Source organism: Staurois parvus, unplaced genomic scaffold (genome assembly GCF_062004578.1).
Source record: "Staurois parvus isolate SC_StPar_1 unplaced genomic scaffold, SC_StPar_1.0 ptg001041l, whole genome shotgun sequence".
NCBI classification, from domain to species: Eukaryota; Metazoa; Chordata; class Amphibia; order Anura; family Ranidae; genus Staurois; species Staurois parvus.
The window spans coordinates 397,473-421,438 of NW_028318837.1; the positions used below are offsets into that span (position 1 = coordinate 397,473).

At 45.2% G+C, this 23,966-nt stretch overlaps 1 protein-coding gene across 1 annotated transcript in view; it reads left to right on the plus strand.

Annotated features, from left to right (window-relative positions):
- Positions 1-23,966, plus strand: part of GLP2R (glucagon like peptide 2 receptor) — a 122,390-nt gene that overhangs the window by 41,161 nt on the left and 57,263 nt on the right. Inside the window, exon 2 of the mRNA XM_089657912.1 lies at positions 13,984-14,080. Within this exon, the coding sequence (XP_089514038.1) occupies positions 13,984-14,080 (97 nt within the window). The remainder of the gene's footprint in view (positions 1-13,983; positions 14,081-23,966) is intronic.

Sequence of the window (23,966 nt, forward strand, 5' to 3'; positions counted from 1 at the left end):
ATAGAGCGGAACATGAACTGGTAAAGAGAAATTCTGCTAGATGAGTGGCGTTATAAGAATCTGTCAGGTTCTGGACAATTCAGAACTTTCTACACCCTTTGTAACTGAATTGCTGTCAATGGAAAACCACCTAAAATACGTGTTAAACCATGACATTTACTTCTGAAGCGTTGCCAATGAAAATGATCTTTAATATAAAACAAATCTTCATTGAATAAATAAAGCTCACATACACTTTGTCTTCTCCAATATACCCCAGATGAGTCCTACCTGCAGCCTAAATGGCAATCCTGCTATGCCAAAGTGCTCATTTGGGGTTTTAGAGAGGGAGCCATTTTATGGTGTCAGTCACTGATGTCCACATGCACCAGCCCTACACATACCCATTGCTCTTCCATTTCCAGCCCTCTACATATATCTCGTTCCCACCGAGCCATGAACCGCGGAATACTGAGCGAAGAATCTTCCAAAAGTCTGAATTCACCATTGAACATCCCCCTTATCGCTTGTTCTGACATTGCACACTAACTTGTTTAGTTGCGTTACAATTATATACAGTTTTGTTTTCACAGATGTCTTGACTTTGACGAAAGGCAGGCGTCCACACAGTTTATACATTTAGTGGGATTGTTTACATTGCGATGGCAAGTGGACAGCATCCAAATAACTGCAACATGCTGTAAAAATAACAAGTATTAAGAAAAGAGGTGAAAGGATATTAACAAGCGCAGGGTAATCACAAGCCCGAGAGGAGACACCAAAAAGTTATGACAGCCGCCATCAATTATCCTTATGAAGATGTTATAGAGCGAAGAGCATTGTAGGAACGTCATCGTGAACACTTAAGAAGGTCCTTGGCTCTCTATTGTACAGTAAACAAATTCAGTCTTTGGAAGAAGAGGGGATAGACCAAGATAAAAGATGGAAAAATGGGGGGAAGGTAAATTAGCAGCTGCCTTGGCCATCAGCCAAATGGGCCATCAAATGATTTCAGACTAAGGCCAAGGATGGTGGGAAGGGGACTTTGAAGGGACATGTTACCTGTTCCATCATGTGCCTGTTTTATCATATTTTCCATTTTTTATGAGCAAATTTCTTGCCTCTGGAAAGCTGGTACCTGGATTTATCCAGTTAGTGTCTATCTCTTACATGGTCATTCATCTGGAGTACTGTTGGCCATTGGGTGGTTGGCTGGGATCGGCCCTCATCAGCTCTTCACCATGCTGCTTACCCTGGGTTCTCTCAACCTACTTTTGTTTCTGCAGCTGCAGCTTTCTTTCCATGGCCTTCAGTGGTTCCCCCATGCTCTGGACTCTCTTTTTGAACTTAATACCTGAACACCTTCTCCATTTATGCCCTCAGAGATGTCACACACATTGGAGATTGGACTAAGCTTGCCCATCAGTCAGTAGGCATCAATAAACATATTGATTTGCTCAGGCATTTTTTTTTTCACATGTAGCAGTACCCCCTTGAGGTTTGCTAAGGATTTGGGTCCCCATATAGTCCTGCATAGTCAGGCAATCAGCATTCTCCACAAAAGCTTGCGTCCAGAGTCAGAAATCTTTCCTTGAGCTTTGGTTTTGTTGTTTATTAAGGGGATTTAGACCGGAGATAGGGTAAGGGGGGTATAGGATGCCCAAGGGAACCGACAACTGAGAATGAATGAAATAGAAGTATTCACAAGCTTTCTCTGCAACACAGTCTCTGTTGGAGAGTTAGCCAGCATCTCCACAATGTACCACCCCGGACCCTAGATTAAATTCTCCTCTTCACCTAGCAATCTGGAGGTTTTCCTGAGCAGGGGATCTTGTTCCTGTCCCTTTAGATAAGTGAATAGTCACTAGCAGGGGGCTAATCTGGTTTCCCACCAGAGTGTTCCTTCCTCTATCTGCCCAGGGGGTGTAGGTGTACTCACTCAGATCCTCTCCTGTACCATTTGTGGGTTGACTGCTGCTACCAGGTCTATCAGCTGGGATGCTCCTCTCCTGCCATACAGATGGTCCTCTCTCAGGGGGCCAGTGAGCTCCAAGTTTTCCGCCTTTCCAACTCTAGGCTCTCAGGAAGGCTCCATCCTACTAGGCCTCCTGGCAGCTTCCTTCTTCAGCCTCACATCTTCCTACTCCTTCTTCCACCCAATTCCTCTCCCACACTCCTGCCACTGAGCAGGCTTCAACACTTTTTAATAGTGTCCAGCTTCTTGCCAACCTCTTGTTGGGGATTGGCTAGGATCCCTCAAGAGTGCAGCCAGCCACTCCTCAGATCCACCCACTGCCTCTAAGGCCTTGCTCCAAAAGCCCTAGATCAGGGGGAAATTCCAGTGGGGCTGGCCTGCAGAGCCTCTCAGCCCTGACCACAATTTAACCCCTTTCTGGCTATTAAACCTGGGCTGCTGCTCAGTCCCTGTCTAAACATTGGAGCCTAGCTCCCCCTAGCTAAACTAGGAGGGTGCTACACATGTTTATGTGAAAATAGAATAGGCCAGCATGTACTCAAGCGGCCCAGAAAAGAAAAAGAAGAGTGACTAGGATAACTATCAAAATGTTTAAAAAATGGGCAAAACTAAACTAACATATAGGTGGAGCCCTTCATTATAATTCACCTTAAAGTATATTTAGACCCCAACAATGATCTTCTATTATTTGCTCCTTTTTCAGTCTGTTAAATATACCATTGAAAGTGTTTTCTTATATCTGTTGAATAAGTGGAAAACTACAGGGAAATTTTGCTGGAAATGTTGGGAACCGATAACGTCCTGTGCTCTCTGCCTGTGCACAAGGAGGGGTTAAGGTATTGACAAGATGGGAGGAAATGAGGACAGAGGGAGAAGATTAGATTAGTTAGTTAGGAGATGAGGAAAATGAGGAGTGTGGGAGGAGATGTGGATCATTATGGTGATGAGGAGAGAGGGAGGAGATAGAGGAGGGTTATGGAGATGATAAGGGGTTCTAGAGATGAGGTAGGAGATAAGTAGGAGTTATACAGAAAATGGAGAGGAGAGGAAATGAAGAGAGAGGGAGAAAATGAGGAGTGCGGGAGGATATGAGGAGGATTATGGAGATGAGGAGAAGAAGAGAGATAAAGAAGGTTTTTAGAGATGAGGTGGGAGGTGGGGGGGGGGGGGATAGGGAGGGGGCTATGGAGATGAGGAGATTGAGGAGGGCTATGGAGATGAGGAGATTTAGGAAGGTTATGGAGATGAGAAGGGGTTCTAGAGATGAGGTAGGAGATAAGTAGGAGTTATACAGATAATGGAGAGGGAAGAAAATGAGGAGTGTGGGAGGAGATAGGGAGGATTATGGAGATGAGGAGCGATAAAGAAGGTTTATAGAGATGAGGTGGGGGGAGGAATAAGGAGGGGGCTATGGAGATGAGAAGATTGAGGAGGTTTATGGAGATGGGGAGATTAAGGAGAGTTATGGAAATGAGAAGGGGTTCTAGAGATGAGGTAGGAGATACGTAGGAGTTATGCAGATAATGGAGAGGGGAGGAAATGAGCAGAGAGGGTGGAGATGAGGAATGTTGCAGGAGATGAGGAGGATTATGGAGATGAGGAGGAGAGGAGAGATAAAGAAGGTTTATAGAAATGAGGTTGGGGGAGGAATAAGGAGGGGGCTATGGAGATGAGAAGATTGATGGGGGTTATGGAGATCGGGAGATTGAGGAGGGTTATGAAGATGAAAAGGGGTTCTAAAGATGAGGTAGGAGATAAGTAAGAGTTATACAGATAATGCAGAGGGTAGGAAATGAAGATAGAGGGAGAAAATGAGGAGTGCAGGAGGAGATGAGGATTATGGAGATGGGGAGGAGAGGAGAGATAAAGAAGGTTTATGGAGATGAGAAGATTGAGGAGGGCTATGGAGATTAGGAGATTGAGGAGGGCTATGAAGATGAGGAGATTGAGGAAGGTTATGGAGATGAGAAAGGGTTCTAGAGATGAGGTAGGAGATAAGTAGGAGTTATACAGATAATGGAGAGGGGAGAAAATGAGGAGAGAGGGAGAAAATGAGGAATGTGGGAGGAGATGAGGAGGATTATGGAGATGAGGAGGAGAGGAGAGATAGAAGGTTTATAGAGATGAGGTGGGGGGAGGAATAAGGAGGGGGCTATGGAGATGAGGAGATTGAGGAGGATTATGGAGATAAGAAGGGGCTCTAGAGATAAAGTAGGAGATATGCAGATAATGGAGAGGGGAGAAAATGAGGAGTGTAAGAGGACTGCCACCTCCTGGCCCTTTAAGAGCTTCGAAATGCTGGGAGATGGGCATTCACTGGCTGTCACTTTCACCCTTAGGTTGTACCCGTATGTCCTCAGGTTTCTGTGGTTATATTGGGGTCATGGCTGCAGCTGCCATCATGACCCGGTATCTTTCTTTACAGCTGGTGTTGCTGAATAATGTAAAAGTAATACAGCTGCTATATAGCCACTGGATTGCATTTACATGTAGCAGAAGGTAGTTTTCTCAGCTTTCCTGTTCCACCAGGGAGCCCGGGACTGAAGTCGGCGGTTCCACTGGCTGACCATAGAGATGAAGGAAGAATTTATGTTCCGCAATCATCTCTATGGTCTATGAAACCAATACCAGCTTGTGAAAGCATCTGATCAAAACAGACTGGTTTGATCAGATGCTTTTCGGAGCAGAGAGATACAGGGTCTAATAGTCCCCAGATGTCTCAGCAAAGGGTACCTGTCACTGACCATGTCATCACAAGCAATGCTGTTCATTCCTTGTAACAGCAATAAAGTTGACTAAAACAAAATAAATAAATAACTGTATAAATTTAAAGCGTCCCTGTGCTCATGCACAAAGGTGAACACATTTGTGCAAAAAAAATCATCAAAGTACACTATATGGCCAAAAGTATTGGTAGGCCGGCCTTTTTACGCACTTGAACTTTAATGGCATCCCAGTCTTAGTCCGTAGGGTTCAATGCTGAGTTGGAGTCTCCGCTCTAATTCATCCCAAAGGTGTTCTATTAGGTTAGCTGGCCACTGATCCACTCCTACATATAAATATTATACCCCTAATCCAGTCTGCATACATTGTTTCCTATTCTAAAGCCCTAATGAAGGGAGCTCTGGATCCTGAGACATATCGGCTTTTTTCTAGTGTTTTCTTCCTGATCCTACATTGTAATAAATTTGTATCTGGGCTGTTAAAGCTGGCCAGAGATGGAGCATATGTTGTGGGGGGCAGGGGGGAGGGGTTAAGTTTGTAGGCTGAACAAAAGAAAAACAATTTACCTTTTCCTACAATCTAGATAGAAACAGGATTCCTCTGAGACGTATTCAGCAGTGATTCTCTGCTGTCAGAATGCACTAATTGAGAAACAATTTCCAACAAGAAGTCAATCACTGATCAATCTCTGTCAGCGGGAGTGGCGACACATGGATTGAAAATCAGCCAGTCCTTGCTGAACCGGCCAAATTTCAATCCTTCGATGGCTGGCTTAACACATGGTGTGGGGCTTAAATCTCAGATCTATTTAGGAATGAAAATCCAACCCTTCAATACTGTATGCAAAACATAACTGGGTCCATTTATAAGAAATGGTCATGGCCATATGTCTAACAAATCTGCATGTACACTATATTGCCAAAAGTATTGGTCGGCCGGCCTTCCCACGCACATGACCTTTAATGGCCTCCCAGTCTTAGTCCGTAGGGTTCAATATTGAGTTGGCCCCGCCCGTTTGCAGCTATAACAGCTTCAACTCCTCTGGGAAGGCCGTCCACAAGGTTTAGGAGGGTGTCTATGGGAAGGTTGGACCATTCTTCCAGAAGCACATTTGTGAGGTCAGGCACTGATGTCGGGGGAGGAGGCCTGGCTCACAGTCTCCGCTCTAATTCATCCCAAAGGTGTTCTATGGGGTTGAGGTCAGGACTCTGTGCAGGACAGTCAAGTTCCTCCACCCCAAACTGGCTCCTCCAGGACAGGAAGGGGCCATCCCCAAACTCTTCCCACAAATTTGGGAGCATGACATTTTCCAAAATGTCTTGGTATGCTGATGCCAAAAAAGTTCCATTCACTGGAACTTGGGGGCCAAGCCCAACCCCTGAAAAACGACCCCACACCATAATCCCCCCTCCACCAAACTTTACACTTGGCACAATGCAGTCAGGCAAGTACCGTTCTCCTGGCAACTGCCAAACCCAGACTCGTCTATCAGATTGCCAGAGAGAGAAGCATAATTGGTCACTCCAGAGAACACGTCTCCACTGCTCTAGAGTCCAGTGGCGGCATGCTTTACACTACGGCATCCAACGCTTTGCATTGGTGCTGTAAGGCTTGGATGCATTCCATGAAGCTCTCTACGCACTATTGTTGGGCTCATCTGAAGGCCACATGAAGTTTGGAGGTCTATAGCTATTGACTCTGCAGACAGTTGGTGACTTCTGACCCAGCTCTGTCATTTTACGTGGCCTACCACTTGGTGGCTGAGTTGCTGTTGTTCCCAGTTGCTTCCACTTTGTTATAATCCCACTAACAGTTGAGCGTGGAATATTTAGTAGCCAGGAAATGTCACGGATGGACTTATTGCACAGGTGACAACCTATCACGGGACCACGCTTGGAGTCACTGAGCTCCTGAGAGCGACCCATTCTTTCACAAATGTTTGTAGAAGCAGTCTGCATGTCTAGGTGATGATTTTATATACCTGTGGCCATGGAGATTATTGGAACACCTGAATCACATGATTTGGAGGGCAGGGCCAATACTTTTGGCAATATAGTGTATACTTGTTCTGTGTGAAATGGGCAAAAAAAAATGTTCCTAGGCTATTTTCTCTTCTGAAAAAATGTTATTTTATTATAGGCAGTAGTAAAAGACAGCATTACAGCCACTAGATGGAGCTGATTAGAATACATACATCTTTGTAACAAGAGATACCATGTAACAGTTTTATGTGACATAAAAACAACAGCCACCATTTTATTCTCTAGGGCCTCTGCTTAAAATGTAATGTTTGGGGGTTCTAAGCAATTTTCTAACAAACAAATGGTGATTTTTACATTTAGGAAAAAATTGTCAGAATTGGATTAGGCATCTAATGGATAGGTCAGGAAGGGCCATGGATAAGAGGGTACCACCAGCCCTCCAGAAGGGGGCCCAAGCCAGCAGGGGGGCCCAGACAGCTGGGTGAATAGGATGTGGGCAGGGACGGTGATCAGAACAGCGGAGCGGCAATTACTGGAACCGAGGCAGCAATAGCAGAGTTCCTCTTAAATATGGACCAATGTGGTAGCACCCAGCTAGTGCAGAGTTCCCCATCAATATGTAAGGTTTTAGTTTGCACAGTTGAGCTAAGCTCTGACTCCTACATTTCCTGGTTGTTCTAATTTAGCAGGTGACAGTCTGAGCAGAAACCACAAATATCCTGTATGTTGCTTTTCACAGTTATAAGAAATGTCAAGAGGAAAGTATATGCTTTGTGATGTAATCGCTAGTATATACGCTTGTAAGAAGGATATACAATTCATTTAGCAGATGGGAGCAGCATGGGCTGTCTGCTGGGTCAAAACAGCGCTGTTTTCAATAAACTTGTTTTCCTCAAGAGGTCCGTGTCCGGAGTTTTACCTGAATTTCCAAAAATTGCTACAACAGAACTGATCCCCTGTATGGCTCTCTCTACAGCAGCTGAAAGCTACCTTCTCTCCCCCCCTCCATCGGCTTTTAGCTGCTGCAGAGAGAGCCATACAGGGGATCAGTTCCAGTAATTGCCTCCCCTCCCCCTGCTGTGTTTTTTCACCCTCTGTGCTCACATCTGATTCACCCGGCTGCCTGGACCCCGGCAGGGGTGTATTTACCACAAGGCAAACAAGGCAGTTGCCTAGGGTGGAATTTTTCAGGGGGGCAGTACCCCCCCCCAGAAGAAGGAACATATGCAGCACAGGGACGAGGTGGAATGGAAAGAAGCTGTAGGCTGCTTATTGGTGTATGCAGAGTCCAACTCTCGATTCTGGGGATGTCTGTAGCTGTGAAGGTGAGTGTCTTTCTTTCTGTTTCCGGAGGAGGGGGTGGGTGGGTGTTAGTGGTAGGGTCTCTCGGGTGGGGGGGCAGGGGTGTTGTTGGTCACTGTCAGGCTCTCTCCACAGGGGTGGGGGTGGGATGTTTCTTCTGTTGGTCGGTGTCAGGCTCTGACAGCCCTGATTGCGCAGGTGACAACCTATCATGGTACCACGCTTGGAGTCACTGAGCTCCTGAGAGCGACCAATTCTTTCACCAATGTTTGTAGAAGCAGTCTGCATGCCTAGGGGATGATTGTATACACCTGTGTCCATGGAGGGGATTGGAACACCTGAATCACATGATTTGGAGGGCTGGCCCAATACTTTTGGTAATATAGTGTGTGTGTATATATATATATATATATATATATATATATATATATATATGTACATCATCACCCTCCTTTTGCACCATATGTTTCCCCCTGCTGCCCAGGCCCCCCCCCCCCCCCCACCTCCACAGTGCTGCCTGCTTTCCTCCTTTCCTTCCCACAGGCAGCTGCAGGCACTAGGACAACAGAATCCTTCAGGATGGAGAGTGGGGGAAGGTTCCAGTAAATATGTCACATTTACCAGCCCTTTCCTGAATGAACACAATGAGCGATCAGTACTAATCACTCACTGTGTTCATTTGTAGCATAAATCTAGTAAACTGTGTTCTTTTTTTGGGGGGAAGGGGCCTGTCAGGTTGGCTTTATGGGGCCCCATCATTTCTAACAGCAGCCCGGAGTTCAGGCACAACCCTGGAATCTGCAGTTTTATTTTAAATAGATTTCAGAAGATAAACATTTCCTTAAACTACTTTTTTGGCATTAGGTCAGCTTTAAACACAAACAGTTTATGGACTAGGCGGTGAAGGTTCAATGAAAAGAGAAAAAAAAGAAAAGCCGGGATGTTTCTTTAGAGAAAGTCTATATGACAAGGAGCAGCGAGGAGCGCCTGGTATTGACCCCCATAGAAGACATTTGCAGGTTTCTGTAAAACATTTTTTAGGATACAATAAATATTATCTCCATCCAGTAAATGTTTAACAGGTCGGGATAAAGAGGTGTGAGAGCGGCGGCGGTCGGATGAAGGAAGAACGATCGGCGGCGGCGGATGTGTTGTACTCTAGCAGGAAACGTTTGACAGTTGATGAAATGAAAATGTATATACACATCACCGCCACAATGTAGAGTCCTTTATTATCTCAAAGACACAAAGACTTTCACATGTTCTCCTTCTCACCATAAAATGTCACATTAGATTTAATAAAGCACATGCCTAGGACAGGGGCGGACTGAAAACTCATGGGGCCCCCGGGCAATAGGGGATCATGGGGCCCCTGTGTCCTTGCCCAAACTCAAAAAAGCCTATGAAAAAGGTACCAGGGGCATCTCATGAGGCCCCCTACTGACCCCGGGCCCTCGGGCAGTGCCCAAGTTTCCAAATGATCAGTCCGCCCCTGGCCTAGGAACATCCATTCCTCCAGACTAACATCCACCCATCATGGCATCATTTGCAAACCTCCTCCCACTGTGTGTATCAGGGCTGAGGGCTTTTGAGAGGGGTATGAGGCAGGGGGCTGTGCAGTTTCCAGGAAGCTTTGTACAGCACCCTATTGGCCCCTCCCACCAGCCTTGATCTGCCTATGCATCTGCATTGCATAGAAAAGCATAGAGACCCAGTGATGACACCACCGAGTCTAAAATAAGGCATGTAATAAAATCAGAAAGATATTATTTATAAATTCAGTTAGCATGTTGATGAGGGGTGAGGTACCAGGTAAGCCAATATATAAGCAATTATAATAGGCCACAAAAATGTTTTACTTACCTCAGGGCTTTTTACAGCGGGAATGGGGGGAGAGCAGTTCTGGCACCTCCAGCACTGAATGTATGTAATTGCAATGGATGCTGGGGTGTGCTGAAGGGTCAACTGATGTTGGCTGCTAGGGTTCTATTATTGCTGGGGGTATTACATTTTTCCGGGGAGGCCTATTGATGTTGGTGGGGGATATATTGTTGCTGGGGATGGGTCTTATGTTGCTGGGGGGGGTCAATTGTTGAAAGGATGGATCTACTGTTGAGAGAGGGGTCTGATATTGCTGACTGCCGGGGGATCTATTGTTTCTGGGGGTCTCTTGTTGCTGGGTGGGGAATCTATTGTTGCTGGAAGGTTGGTCTTATGTTGCTGAGGAACCAATTGTTAGGATGAATCCACTGTTGATAGAGGGGTCTAATATTGCTGACTGCTAGGGGATCTATTGTTTCAAAGGGGGGGTTATGGTTGCCAGGGATCTATTGTTGCTGGGTGGGGAATCTTTTGTTGCTGGGGGTGGGTCTTATGTTACTGGGGAGCCAATTGTTGTTAGGATGAATCCACTGTTGAGAGAGTGGTCTAATATTGCTGATTGCTGGGGGATCTATTGTTTCTGGGGGTGTATATTGTTGTTGGGGATATATTCTGGGTGGGGAATCTATTGTTGCTGGAGGTGGGTCTTATGTTGCTGGGGGGTCAATTGTTAATAGGATGGATCTACTGTTGAGATAGGGGTCTAATATTCCTGACTGCTGGGGGATCTGTTCTTGCTGGGGGGTCTATTGTTGCTGGAAGGTTGGTCTTATGTTGCTGGGGAGCCAATTGTTGTTAGGATGAATCCACTGTTGATAGAGGGGTCTAATATTGCTGACTGCTAGGGGATCTATTGTTTGAGGGGGTTATGGTTGCCAGGGATCTATTGTTGCTGGGTGGAAAATCTATTGTTGCTGGGGGTGGGTCTTATGTTACTGGGGAGCCAATTGTTGTTAGGATGAATCCACTGTTGAGACAGGGGTCTAATATTGCTGACTGCTGGGGGCTCTATTGTTTCTGGGGGTGTATATTGTTGTCGGGGATCTATTCTGGGTGGGGAATCTATTGTTGCTGGAGGTGGGTCTTATGTTGCTGGGGGGTCAATTGTTAATAGGATGGGTCTACTGTTGAGATAGCGGTCTAATAGTCCTGACTGCTGGGGGGATCTGTTCTTGCTGGGGGGGGGTCTATTGTTGCTGGGGGGTATCTATTGTTGCTGGCTGCAGGGAATCTATTTTACTGCTTTTCTTTTTATCGTTAGCAAATTCCATACAAGTTACTTAAGCAGGAACGTGTGGGAATGCAGTTCCAGCACCTCCAGCACTGAATGTATGTAATGGCAAGAGATGCTGGGGTGTGCTGAAGGGTCTACAGATGATGGCTGCTGGGGATCTATTGTTGCTGGGGGTATCTATTTTTGCTGGGGAGGTCTATTGTGCTGGGGAGGTCTATTGATGCTGGTGGGGGGATAAATTATTGCTGGAGGAGGGTTATATGTTGCTGGGGGGGGGGGTCAATTGTTGATAGGATGGAACTACTGTTGAAAGAAGGATCTGACTGTTGGGGGTACTTTTGTTGCTGAGGGGGTCTTTTTGTGGGGGGGTCTAGTGTTGCTGGATGGAGCTATTGTTGCTGTGGGAATCTATAATTGGGATGGATTATAAAGGGAATTTCTCAGGGCATGTTTTTTTATAACGACCAATAGACCATACCTGTATACTGTGTAATAAAATGGCCACTGTAGTTATTATTATTAACAGGATTTATTTAGCGCCAACATTCTGCACAGCGTTTTACAATAGAAAGGAAGACAGTACAGTCACAATACAACAAAGAGGGCCTAGTCAAAAGAGCTTACAATCTAGTCTAGTTTCCCAATGGAAGCTCATGACACAGGGTGACAACGCGAGAGTACAATTGGGAAATAGGAACAGAGTGTTGTCACCCTATAACAGGAAGTGCCTGAACAAAGGCCTCTTTGGCAGGATCACCAGGGATTATTTTTACAGAAGCTGCACATTTCTAAAGATTTACAATGACTTTGAAACAATGTTAACCTGTTAAAGATTCATTGAGATTCTAGTGACTACAACTTCAATAAAGATTTTTATATTACACACGAATCAGAAAGGAACAGAGTGCGGCATTCCAGATGATTGATCAGTGGCTGGCTGTGGAGAGCACCTCACCAGCTGTCCTTGGATCAGGAGGACCTGTCACTGAATGTGTGGAACTGTATTTGTCATGATAACATTCTTGGGCCAATGCCTAGGGCAACAGGGTCAGAGGGGGCACCGAGCATCACCTTTGACAAATTGTAATACCCTTTCCTGATTGTGTTCCTTTCTGTCTACAATGGGACATTTGTCCCCATATCTAGCAAGAGAGCTGTAGGAGGTGTCAGAGGAGTCACAAGACTTCCTACAGCTCAGGAAACTTAAACCTGCCTCTCCTTTCCTTGTGCTGTACTTTTTACCAGTATTTCAGTGTAACGTAGAAGCCAAGCTGCTTCTGATACTTTATTCTAGCCACGAGTTGATCTAAATAAGATGTCTAAATACGGCGGAATGAGATGTTTTCACTGATAAAGTCTACTGGAGGGAGATATTTCACTGGAGTGACATCACCGCTCTCCAGATATAAGTTATATTATACGGGAGTGACATCACCGCTCTCCATATATAAGTTATATTATACAGGAGTGACATCACCGCTCTCCAGATATAAGATATATTATACAGGAGTGACATCACCGCTCTTCATATATAAGATATATCATACGGGAGTGACATCACCGCTCTCCATATATAAGTTATATTATACAGGAGTGACATCACCGCTCTCCATATATAAGATATATTATACGGGAGTGACATCACCGCTCTCCAGATATAAGATATATTATACGGGAGTGACATCACCGCTCTCCAGATATAAGATATATTATACAGGAGTGACATCACCGCTCTCCAGATATAAGATATATTATACAGGAGTGACATCACCGCTCTCCAGATATAAGATATATTATACTGGAGTGACATCACCGCTCTCCAGATATAAGATATACTGGAGTGACATCACCGCTCTCCAGATATAAGATATATTATACGGGAGTGACATCACTGCTCTCCAGATATAAGTTATATTATACAGGAGTGACATCACCGCTCTCCAGATATAAGATATATTATACGGGAGTGACATCACCGCTCTCCAGATATAAGTTATATTATACAGAGTGACATCACCGTTCTCCAGATATATGATATATTATACAGGAGTGACATCACCGCTCTCCAGATATAAGATATATTATACAGGAGTGACATCACCGCTCTCCAGATATAAGATGTATTATACGGGAGTGACCTCACCGCTCTCCAGATATAAGATATAATATACAGGAGTGACATCACCGCTCTCCAGATATAAGATATATTATACAGAGTGACATCACCGTTCTCCAGATATAAGTTATATTACACGGGAGTGACATCACCGCTCTCCAGATATAAGATATATTATACGGGAGTGACATCACCTCTCTCCAGATATAAGATATATTATACGGGAGTGACATCACCGCTCTCCAGATATAAGATATATTATACGGGAGTGACATCACCGCTCTCCAGATATAAGATATATTATAATACACCAGTATGAGCAGCACAGTGGCTAAATGGTTAGCACTTCCGCCTGGCAGTACTCAGGTTGTTCGTTTGAATTGCAACCACTGCACTTCCTGCTTGGAGTTTACATTTTCTCCCTGTGCCTGCGTGGGTTTCCTCCGGGTACTCCGGTTTCCTCCTACACTCCAAAGACATGCTGGTAGGTGAACTGGCCCCTGTCTAAATTGTCCCTAGTATGTGTATGTATGAATGTGAGTTAGGGACCTTAGATTGTACACCCCTTGAGGGTTAGGGACTGATGTGAATGTACAATATATATGTAAATTGATGGCGCTATATAAGTACCTGAAATAAATCAATAAAATAAATGTGACTTTGTATCTCTGTCTTTCATTATCAGGCAGACAAATGTTCTATTGATCTCTGGCGCTCACTACATGCTCTGTGCGGTGTATATGTTAGGAACGCTCAATAATCTCCTATACGCATTTGTGTCGTCCCCCAGGTGCGGGGCGCTGTCCTGGAGGGAGTGCTGAAGAAGTGGACCCAGTACAGACAAGAGTGTATGGACAGGTTGGGGAAGGAGAAACCTCTGTCCAATGGTAAGATGCTGCACTCTATGCTGCTATGACTAGGGCCCTGCGGGGCAGAAACACGTAGGAAGACTGCACTTTATGATGTTTTACCCTGTTTTAAAAAATGTTTTCTGTACAGTCCCATGGTGGAGCAGCAGCCTACTTACAAGATACTGCACCCATCCTGGTCCATCACCCCCCCATTACACTGACAGGAGGGGGATGTCACTTGTACACTTCCTATCCATGTAAAGAAGGCATCTGCTCAAAATCTAATTGAACAAGCTGAAGATAGAAGCTGATTGGTTCCTAGGCACAGCTGCACCAGGTTCTGAGTACTCCAGTTTTAGTAAATCCCCAACATTGGGACATATTTAAAAAGCAATGAATCTGATATTCAGCGAACATTCTCCGCAGGTGAATCTTCCAGGTACATTTATTTATTACATGTACTAATATAGCACCATCAATTTACGCAGCACTTTACATATATATCAGGGGCGGACTGACCATTTGGAAACTCAGGCACTGCCCGAGGGCCCGGGGTCAGTAGGGGGCCCCATGAGATGCCCCTGGTACCTTTTTCATAGGCTTTTTTGAGTTTGGGCAAGGACACAGGGGCCCCATGATCCCCTATTGCCCGGGGGCCCCATGAGTTGTCAGTCCGCCCCTGATATATATTGTACATTCACATCAGTCCCTAACCCTCAAGGGGCGTACAATCTAAGGTCCCTAACTCAAATTCATACATACACATACTAGGGACAATTTAGACAGGAGCCAATTAACCTACCAACCAGGGGTGGACTGACAACTCATGGGGCCCCGTGTCCTCGCCCACACTCAAAAAAGCTTATGAAAGGTACCAGGGGCAGCTCATTGGGCCCCCTACTGACCCCAGGCCCTTGGGCAGTGCCCAAATGGTCAGTCCACCCCAGGGGCGGACTGACAACTCATGGGGCCCCTGGGCAATAGGGGATCATGGGGCCCCTGTGTCCTTGCCCAAACTCAAAAAAACCTATGAAAAAGGTACTCATGGGGCCCCCTACTGACAACTCATGGGGCCCCTGTGTCCTTGCCCACACTCAAAAAAGCTTATGAAAGGTACCAGGGGCATCTCATGGGGCCCCCTACTGACCCCTGGCCCTTGGGCAGTGCCCAAATGGTCAGTCCACCCCAGGGGCAGACTGACAACTCATGGGGCCCCCGGGCAATAGGGGATCATGGAGCCCCTGTGTCCTTGCCCAAACTCAAAAAAGCCTATGAAAAGGTACTCATAGGGCCCCCTACTGACCCCGGGCGCTTGGGCAGTGCCCGAGTTTCCAAATGGTCAGTCCGCCGCTGGTCCATCCCTGCTACCAACATGTCTTTGGAGTGTGGAAGGAAACCGGAATACCCAGAGGAAACCCACACAGGCAGAACATGCAAACTCTAGGCAGGTGGTGTCATGGTTGGGTTTCGAACCAGCAACCCTAGTACTGCCAGGTGGAAGTGCTAACCACTTAGCCACATGTGTTTTCCATAGCAGTGATTGATTTAACCCCAGAGAATGTCTGGTGAAAGTCACATTCCCAGCTTCAAAAACAGACTCTATGGTGTTGAAGGTTTCCTGGCCCTTTAAGGCTGACTCGTAATTTGGCGATTAGCGAAACGGATGAATGTTATATTCTCGGTAAATCGTGCGGTGTAATCCGGGTCGGCACCTGCTCCCAGTGGGAGTTGTACAATAAAATAGGAAAAAACAAACTCTTTACAGCGAGATTTGATGTCTGGCAGTCCTCCCGGACATTCAGAGTTGTTTTTCTTCCCTCGACAGATCACCCGCCACATATTGGGGAAGAAAAAAACTGAAAAGTACAAAAAGGGATGAAAAACACCTAAAAATAACAATCCTTTCCTGCTGATAGTAAACCATCCAGTGCCTGATACCATCGCAAACCCTGTGCTTCCGCAGCTTATGCAGGAGCAGAGCAGGCCCTGTTGAATCATGGGAGTGGAACGTGCATCTCCCTGATTCAGACCTGCCCATAAATAACATGCTAAGGTGGAGCAATGGCCATGCACAGGCCAAAATTAGTTCATTAGAAAAATTATATCTTCGGATTAAAGAGAACCCGTCACCTACAAAATGAGGTGAAGAAAATATTGCAGAATTTTAGTTTTTCGGCTGCTCACGAGGCTTTTATCACATGTAAATCTGATGCAGAATTGAATATGTTTTTGGTGGTAGAGTATAAAATGACCCAGAGGTCTCCTTATTGTGCATAGATCTCTTGACACATATTAGTTACATATACGCTATATTGCCAAAAGTATTGGTCGGCTGGCCTTTCCACACACATGAACTTTAATGGCCCCCCAGTCTTAGTCCGTAGGGTTCAATATTGAGTTGGCCCCGCCCTTTGCAGCTATAACAGCTTCAATTCTTCTGGGAAGGCCGTCCACAAGGTTTAGGAGGGTGTCTATGGGAAGGTTGGACCATTCTTCCAGAAGCACATTTGTCAGGTCAGGCACTGATGTCGGGGGAGGAGGCCTGGCTCACAGTCTCCGCTCTAATTCATCCCAAAGGTGTTCTATGGGGTTGAGGTCAGGACTCTGTGCAGGACAGTCAAGTTCCTCCACCCCAAACTGGCTCCTCCATGTCTTTATGGACTTTGCTTTGTGCACTGGTGTGCAGTCATGTTGGAACAGGAAGGGGCCATCCCCAAACTCTTCCCTCAAAGTTGGGAGCATGAAATTGTCAGAATGTCTTGGTATGCTGACGCCTTAAGAGTTCCCTTCACTGGAACTAGGGGGCCAAGCCCAACCCCTGAAGAACAACCCCACACCATAATCCCCCCTCCACCAAACTACACTTGGCACAATGCAGCCAGGCAAGTACTCATGTGACGTGGCCTACCACTTGGTGGCTGAGTTGCTGTTGTTCGCAGTTGCTTCCACTTTGTTATAATCCCACTAACAGTTGAGCGTGGAATATTTAGTAGCCAGGAAATGTCACAGATGGACTTATTACACAGGTGACAACCTATCACGGGACCACGCTTGGAGTCACTGAGCTCCTGAGAGTGACCCATTCTTTCACAAATGTTTGTAGAAGCAGTCTGCATGCCTAGGTGATGATTTTATACACCTGTGTCCATGGAGGTGATTGAAACACCTGAATCCAATAATTTGGAGGGGGGCACAATACTTTTGACAATATAGTGTGTGTGTATACTAAATGGCCAAAAAAATAGAAACCCTGACCCTGCAGCAGAGGTGGCCATGTCTTAGTCATGTGTAATCACCCAAGCAGCAAAATACACAATAACTTCTACATTTCTACCCAGGATTACCCAGAGCAGATCACCCAGTACAGAAATTCAATAACTGATCATCCAGAAGAGATCACCTAGAACACATAACCCCGAGTAGATCATTCAAACCAGACCAACCAGATCAGATTATTCAGAATAGATAACTCAGCGCAGATCATTTAGAACAGATTACTCTGGATTGTCTTACAGCATCTTCTCAGCTACTCAGATGAAGGTCCAATGATTGGTGCTGGATGGCCAGTTCCAGAATTACACACACCTGGCACTTGTGATAGAGGTGGTGCTTGCTGGATGAGTGGAGGTTATGTTGGGTTGATCAGACCATAGTGTAAATTATCAATATTCCCACAAAACAATTTTGCAGTGTAGAGACCAATGTTAGAATGGGCTGATTGCTTCTCTGCTGGCCACCACTTTTCTTCACAGGATGTACCACTGGCATGGAGTCATGGATGGAAGAGGTGATGTACTGATGATAGAGTCATGGATGGAAGAGCTGATGTACTGATGGTAGAGTCATGGATGGAAGAGCTGATGTACTAATGGCAAAGTCATGGATGCTAATGCAACATCACCTCTACCATCCATGACTACACCAGAGATATATAACTTCTCCCATACATGACTATGCCAGTGATACATCACCTCTTCCATCCATAACTATGACAGAGATACATCACCTCTCCCATCCATAAGCATGCGAGTGGTACATAATCTCTCCTATCCATGACTCTGTTGGAGATTCATCACTCACAGTCATGACTGGGAGAGGTGATGTTCCTCTACAAGAGTCATGGATGGAAGAGGTGATGTACTGCCAGCATAGTCATGGATGAGAGATGTAATGTTCCTCCAACAGAGTTATGAATGGGAGAGATGATGTTCCTCTGAAAGAGTCTTGGACGCTCAATGTGATTTACCTTCAGGAGAGTCAAGGATGGGAGAGGCAATGTACTGATGGCTGAGTCATGGATTGAAGTGGTGATATATCTCAGACAGAATCATGTAAGGGAAAGGTGATATACTTTCAACAGAGTCGTGGATGGAAGAGATCATGTACCTCAATGGGAGAAGGAATAAACTGATGAAAGAGTCATGGATGGATGTGCCTCCAGCAGGGTCATGGATATAAAAGGTGATGTACCTCTGCCAGAGTCATGGATGGGAGAGGTTATGTATCTCCTGCAGAATCATTGCTAGTAAAGGTTATGTATCTCTGTACTATATGGGAGGAAGTGATGTGCTGATTGCAGAGCCATTGATGGGAAAGATTATGTAACCCTGGTAGAGTGGTTAATTGGAACGGTGATGCACTGATTGCAGAGTCATGGATGGAAGAGTGGATGTACCTCTGGCAGAGTCCTGGATGCTAAAGGTGATATACTTCTGGTAGGATCATGATTGGAAGATGTGAAGTACTGATGGCAGAGTCACAGGTGGGAGAGGTGATGTACCCATGAGGCAAGGATAGGTGAGATGATGCACCTTCAATAAAGTCAAGAATGTTAGAGGTGATGTACTTCTAGAAAAATTGTGGATGGGACAGGTGATGTAACTCTGTCAGAGTCATGGATAGAAGAGGTGATGTACTTCTAGAAAAATTGTGGATGGGACAGGTGATGTAACTCTGTCAGAGTCATGGATAGAAGAGGTGATGTACTTCTAGAAAAATTGTGGATGGGTGGGACAGGTGATGTAACTCTGGCAGAGTCATGGATAGAAGAGGTGATGTACTTCTAGAAAAATTGTGGATGGGACAGGTGATGTAACTCTGTCAGAGTCATGGATAGAAGAGGTGATGTACTTCTAGAAAAATTGTGGATGGGTGGGACAGGTGATGTAACTCTGGCAGAGTCATGGATTGAAGAGCTGATGTACTGATAGCAGAGTCATGAATGGAAAGTTGATATTCTTCTGGCAGTGTCATGGATGCAAGAGGTTATGTACTGTACCTCCAAATGAGTTTTGGATAGGAGAGGTGATAAACTGTTGGTAGAGTCAAGGGAAAGAGATGGTAATGTACCTCGAGCAGAGTCATGGATGGGAGAGGTGATATGGTCCGGGCATTGTTATGGATGGGAGAGGCGATGTACCTCCAGCAGAGTCATGGATGGGTGAGGCGATTTACCTACTGGCAGACTCTTGAATGTGAGAGGTGATGTATCTTCAGCAGAGTCATGGATGGAAAAGGCAAAGTACCTCCAAAAGAGTAATGGATGCAAAGAATGGAATAAGTGATATACCTCTGGAAATGGCATGGATGTGAGAAGTAATGTACTGTACCTCCTAAAGAGTGGTAGATGTACTGGAGTCAAGGATGAGAAATGGTGATGTGCCTCTAGCAGAATCATGGATGGGAGAAGTGATGTTCCTTTTGGATAGTCATGGATGGGAACAGGGGCGGACTGACCATTTGGAAACTCGGGCACTGCCCGAGGGCCCGGGGTCAGTAGGGGGCCCCATGAGATGCCCCTGGTACCTTTTTCATAGGCTTTTTTGAGTTTGGGCAAGGACACAGGGGCCCCATGATCCCTTATTGCCCGGGGGCCGCATGAGTTGTCAGTCCACCCCCTGATGGGAATGTTCCTCTAGGATAGTCATGGATGGGAAAGGCGATGTTCCTTTTGGATAGTCATGGATGGGAATGTTCCTCTAGGATAGTCATGGATGGGAGAGATGACAAATCCCAGGTAGAATTTACAGTCAGAACCTTTTTACTATAAAATATAAATATATTTTTGGGATAATGGTCAGTTTAAATATAAATATGGAGCACTGTGTAGGATTGCTGACTTGGCAGGATTCGTCTTTTTCTGTAATGGAAACTCAGACACTGTGAATGTTCATGTATTGTATATGAATATTTGATGAATAAACATGTACATGCAGTCTGTTATTATACTGATCTCACAAAGCAATCACGGTGTTCTTTATTTCTGAATTACAAATAACTGCTGATTCAAGTGCATGCACAGCAATATCGAATGAATCATGTTTTTGTGGTTTGTCACATGCAAATTATGGGCGTTTGATAGATTTTCTCATTTACTCAGCATTGCAGGAACTCAGAATAAATTCACAAATTGCTGGTCAGCACATCCGTTAATAACATGGCGCTTTCCATCCGGCTAATGTGTGACAAATTACTCTTCACCCAGGACCTCTGCCAAGCATCAAGTGCATGGAAAGGGCCACACTTCATCACTTTGTTATCATTGTAGAAAAGTGAAAACCCTTTCTGTGTCTCTATCAACAAAAATTCAATATTTCCCCCATATGTGTCCTCTCCACCTGCACCTTAGCATGTTACAGCTGCACAATCAGAAGCAGGAGAAGCCTCATATCCTATAATACAATGAGAGCTCCCTCCATCCTTCTCTAGCACAGGCACCTTACTTAGGTGAGTGGCAGGCACTGGATTGGATGAATTCTCATTCATTACAGTGTATGTAGCTGGAGCTGCAATGGCTTCACTTAGCAGCACTCACACAGATTTCAATCATTCTCTATACCAACCTTTATTGACCTTTTTAATATGCAAGAACCATTGAACTACTTTTCAGGCCGTAGTGAAGCCCTGCTTATAATGACTTAATCTACAGCTCAGGGTACATTAGTGTGAAAAGTAAAGTGAATAAAGAATTAATAAAATAAAAAAAGAAGATGGGATATTTCTTTTCTGACACCAACTCTGACAATTTTTCAGCAATAGTAATGAGAAAAGATAAAAATATTAAAGGTAATTAAAAAAATTTAGACAGTGAAAATTGTAGCTTTCCCTTACATTAGCAGTTAGTGATGTGGCCCCTTAGATTGGTCAGTGGGAGAAGGGTCCCTTAAACTGGTGGTCAGTAAGAAGAATTCTTCTTACATTGGAAGTCTGAGGGAAGAATGTTCCTTACATTGGTTCTCAGTGGAAACAATGATCCTTACATTGATGGTCAGTTTGAAAAATGTTCTTTACATTGGTGCTCATTGGGAAGAATGCTCCTTACATTGGAGGTCAAAGGGAATAATGCTCCTTACATTGATGGTCAGTGGGAAGAATGCCCCTTACATTGGGGATCAATGGGAAGAATGCCCCTTACATTGGTAGACAGTGGGAAGAATGCTCCTTACATTGATGGTTAGCGGGAAGAATGCTCCTTACATTGGAGGTCAAAGGGAATAATGCTCCTTACATTGCTGGTCAGTGGGAAGAATGCCCCTTACATTTGTGGCCAGTGGGAAGAATGTCCCTTACATTGGTGGTCAGTGGGAAGAATGCTCCTTACATTGGTGGTCAGTTTTAAGAATGTTCTTTACATTGGTGCTCATTGGGAAGAATGCTCCTTACATTGGAGGTCAAAGGGAATAATGCTCCTTACATTGGAGGTCAGTGGGAAGAATGCTCCTTACATTGGAGGTCAAAGGAAAGAATGGTTCTTACATTGGAGGTCAAAGGGAATAATGCTCCTTACATTGGAGGTCAGTGGGAAGAATGCTCCTTACATTGGAGGTCAAAGGAAAGAATGGTCCTTACATTGGTAGTCAGTGGGAAGAATGACCCTTATGTTGGTTGTAAGTGTGGTGAATGCTGCATACATTGGAGGTCAGTGGGAAGAATGCCCCTTACATTGGAGGTCAGAGGGAAGAAAGTTCCATAAATTGGTTCTCAGTGGGAAGAATGCTCCTTGCATTGGAGGTCAAAGGAAAGAATGGTCCTTACATTGCTAGTCAGTGGGAAGAATGACCCTTATGTTGGTTGTCAGTGTGATGAATGCTGCTTACATTGGGGTCAGTGGGAAGAATGCCCCTTACATTGGAGGTCAGAGGGAAGAAAGTTCCATAAATTGTTCTCAGTGGGAAGAATGCTCCTTACTTTGGTGGTCAATGGGAATACAGATCGCTAAAAAGATCATTGGAGTCAGTGGTATCTATTCTGAGAGTCACAAATTGCTAATTTCTCAAGGAACCCATAGTGCCCTCTGTAGGAACCCTGGTTGAGAAATGCTGCTCTATAATATATTCTGTCCAGTATTGGGAGATTATAGCCATGCACAACCATTATGCTGAGTCGGCTGTGTTTCATTCTTGTATTTAGCTGATTTCCCAGAGAAGAGCTCTTAACTGGAAGTATGGTCATCATAGACATTTTACACGACTCAATCACCCAATATCCGCATCTCTAACCCTTTATTATTTTAAGTAATGCGATGATTCCTTCTTGCAATTTCTTCCACAAGTGACCAAAAGCCCAGGCAAATCTTACTCTTCCAGCTATCACTAGCATGGGGCATATCTGATGAGGCGCTGAACAGACGCTGTCTAGTAGGTGTGCAGTGACATACTGTACAAGGATCAGCAAGATGCAACCACTGTGCAGAAACAATAATAATGTAATAAACAAATACAGTTGTACTGTAGTAGTTAATTTGTTAAATACATTCAAGATAGAGAAAACGTATATAAATATATACAGTATATATATATATATATATACACTGCTAAAAAAAATAAAAGTAACAATTTCTAATCAGAGAATAGCATCACGTCAGTGAAACTCCTGGGATGTTGATCTGGTCAGGTAAGTAGCAGAGGGGTTTGTTAATCAGTTTCAGCTGCTTAGTGGTAATGAAATTAACAACAGGTGCACTAGATGGGCAACAATGAGACGACCCCCAAAACAGGAATGGTTTTACAGGTGGAGGCCACTGACATTTTTTTCCCTACTCATCTTTTCTGACTGTTTTCCCTAGTTTTGCACTTGGCTAGGGTCAGTGTCACTACTGGTAGCATGAGGCTATACCTGGACCCTACAGAGGTTGCACAGGCAGTCCAACGCCTCCAGGATGGCACATCAATACGTACCATTGCCAGAAGGTCTCAAGAGCATGGAGGAGATTCCAGGAGACAGGCAGTTCCTCTAAGAGAGCTGGACAGGGCTGTAGAAGGTCCTTAACCCATCAGCAGGACCGGTTTCTGCTCCTTTGTGCAAGGAGGAACAGGATGAGCACTGCCAGATCCCTACAAAATGACCTCCAGTAGGCCACTGGTGTGAATGTCTCTGACCAAACAATCAGAAACAGACTTCATGAGGGTGGCCTGAGGGCCCGACGTCCTCTAGTGGCCCCTGTGCTCACTGCCCGGCACCATAGAGCTGGATTGGCACTTGCCATTGAACACCAGAATTGGCAGGTCCCCCACTGGCGTCCTGTGCTTTTCACAGATGAGAGCAGGTTCACCCTGAGCACATGTGACAGACAGGAAAGGGTCTGGAGAAGCCGTGGAGAACGTTCTGCTGCCTGTAACATGGTTCAGCATGACTGTTTTGGTGGTGGGTCAGTGATGGTCTGGGGAGGCATCTCCATGGAGGGACACACAGACCTCTACAGACTAGACAATGGCACCCTGACTGCTATTAGGTATCGGGATGAAATCCTTGGGCCCATTGTCAGAACCTACACTGGTGCAGTGGGTCCTGGGTTCCTCCTGGTGCATGACAATGCCTGGCCTCATGTGGTGAGAGTATGCAGGCAGTTCCTGAAGGATGAAGGAATTGATACCATTGAATGGCCCCCACGCTCACCTGACCTAAATCCAACAGAACACCTCTG